The 1,810-nt window shown below is 37.5% G+C and overlaps 1 protein-coding gene across 2 annotated transcripts in view; it reads left to right on the forward strand.

The window, feature by feature from the left end:
* Rab6a (RAB6A, member RAS oncogene family) overlaps positions 1-1,778 on the forward strand; it is a 48,657-nt gene extending 46,879 nt beyond the window's left edge. For both annotated transcript variants that reach the window (XM_005379940.2, XM_005379939.2), the window contains exon 8: positions 880-1,778. In XM_005379940.2, coding sequence (XP_005379997.1) covers positions 880-944 — 65 coding nt within the window. In that variant the 3' untranslated portion in view covers positions 945-1,778. The remainder of the gene's footprint in view (positions 1-879) is intronic.
* The last annotated feature ends 32 nt before the right edge of the window (positions 1,779-1,810 follow it).

Consider the following 1,810-nt stretch of genomic DNA (forward strand, 5'->3'; position numbering starts at 1 on the left):
ATTTATTTATTTATTTATTGAGATAGGGTCTTTCTATGCAGTTCAGGCTAGCCTTGAGCTCACTTTTTTAAGCCCAGGCTGCTCTTCAACTTGTGACAATCCTCCTGTCTCAGCCTCCCGAGTGCTGGGATTATAAGTGTGAGCTACCACACCAGGCTACATGTGTTTGAAGTTGAGATCTGCTGCCCATCCAAGGTGCAGGCTTTCCTAGAGGTGAAGGAAGCACAAATTTGTAAGGAAAAAGAACAGGTCCTGAGCCTAGATTTACAGGCTTATTGTCTATAAGATGTTTAGGTTTTTTGGTGTTTTTTGTTTGTTTTGTTTTTTTTTTTTTTTTTTTTGTCTTTTTGAGATAGGGTCTCATTATGTAGTTCAGGCTAGCCGTGAGCTCACTTTGTTGCCCAGGCTGGTCTCAAACTCGCAAAGATCCTCCTGCCTCAGCCTCCTGAGTGCTGGGATTACAGGTCTGCGTCACCATGCCCTGCTTGCTTTATTACTTTTAGTGGCATAAATGTATTCTGTAGAGTTTTGGTGCCATCATTAATTAAAATTTTTCCATTATTGGAACTCTTAAAAGCTGTTGTCAAATTTTATTATAATTCTGTAAGGAATATTGCCTTTATGTGATTTTTTTGATACTATAGAATTAATTTCTTCAGAATGGATTCCTGTGAACAGGGTTTGTGTCTCACTCAGATCTTTGTTGTGTATGAACAGGTTTATTCCACTTGAGCACTTTCTATAAGTTGAGGTAACTGTATGAAAATAATGAGTATATAGGCTCTGAAGTCTGATAGGAATATAAGGGACTTTCCAGAGCTGTTAGTTTAGCAGCATCTGAATTGTACTTCGGTTGTGGCTCCTTAACTTTCGTTTCAGTGATTGACATAAAGCTGGAAAAGCCCCAGGAGCAACCAGTCACCGAAGGAGGCTGTTCCTGCTAATCCCCCATAGCATCTTCAGCCCTGCTCCAGAAGCTCACTGCTTTGGCCCCTGTACTCTTTCATTGACTGCAGTGTGAATATTGGCTTGAACCTTTTTCCCTTCAGTAATAACATATTGCAATTCATCATTGCTGCCTGTCTCGTGGAGATGATCTATTAGCTTCACAAGCACAAAAATGTCAGTGTCTTCATTATTTATATTTTACAAAAAACCAAAAGATTCCAGTGATAACTGAAGATTAGATACATTTTCTTAACATTTTTCCTTTTTTAATGTTATGATAAGGTACTTCAAAATGATGGAAATGTGAACAGTATGTGCGGCTTGGTTAAGGAGCAGTACGTTCACAGCATTTGCCTCCCTATTTGATCTCGTACTGCTTCTCTCACTTCTCCTTTACCCCATTTCCTATTCCTGCCCTACCAAACGAGGTAGCAAATAGCAGTTTGACCAAGCCCATTGGAATTATCCTTCAGTTTTACATATACCACTTGCTGTAGCAGTAGGCCAAAATATCCAAAATTATTCTTGAACATGGATATAAATTACTTAGACCTTCTTGAGTTAAAACTTAGCTATCATGGTGGGCAGTGCTTGAATGAGGAAGGGGTTCTCCTATATCTTCAAAATGAGTCCTAATGAACATACTTAGTATTCACAGTAGAATATAAAGTGTATTTCTGACCAAAACAAATGACCCTTTCACATGTGCTTTATTAAATGCTGGGAGAGAAGTAACCAGTTAATTCTTCATGGTAAAATCATAAAAGTTCTAATGAACTATTTTTTCCCAAGATTTTAAGATTGTGCAGACTTTTTTTTTAAGATCTTAATAGGTTTTTTTTTTTTTTTTTTTTTTTTGTAT

This window comes from Chinchilla lanigera, unplaced genomic scaffold (assembly GCF_000276665.1).
Source record: "Chinchilla lanigera isolate Chin_1 unplaced genomic scaffold, ChiLan1.0 scaffold00013, whole genome shotgun sequence".
NCBI classification, from domain to species: Eukaryota; Metazoa; Chordata; class Mammalia; order Rodentia; family Chinchillidae; genus Chinchilla; species Chinchilla lanigera.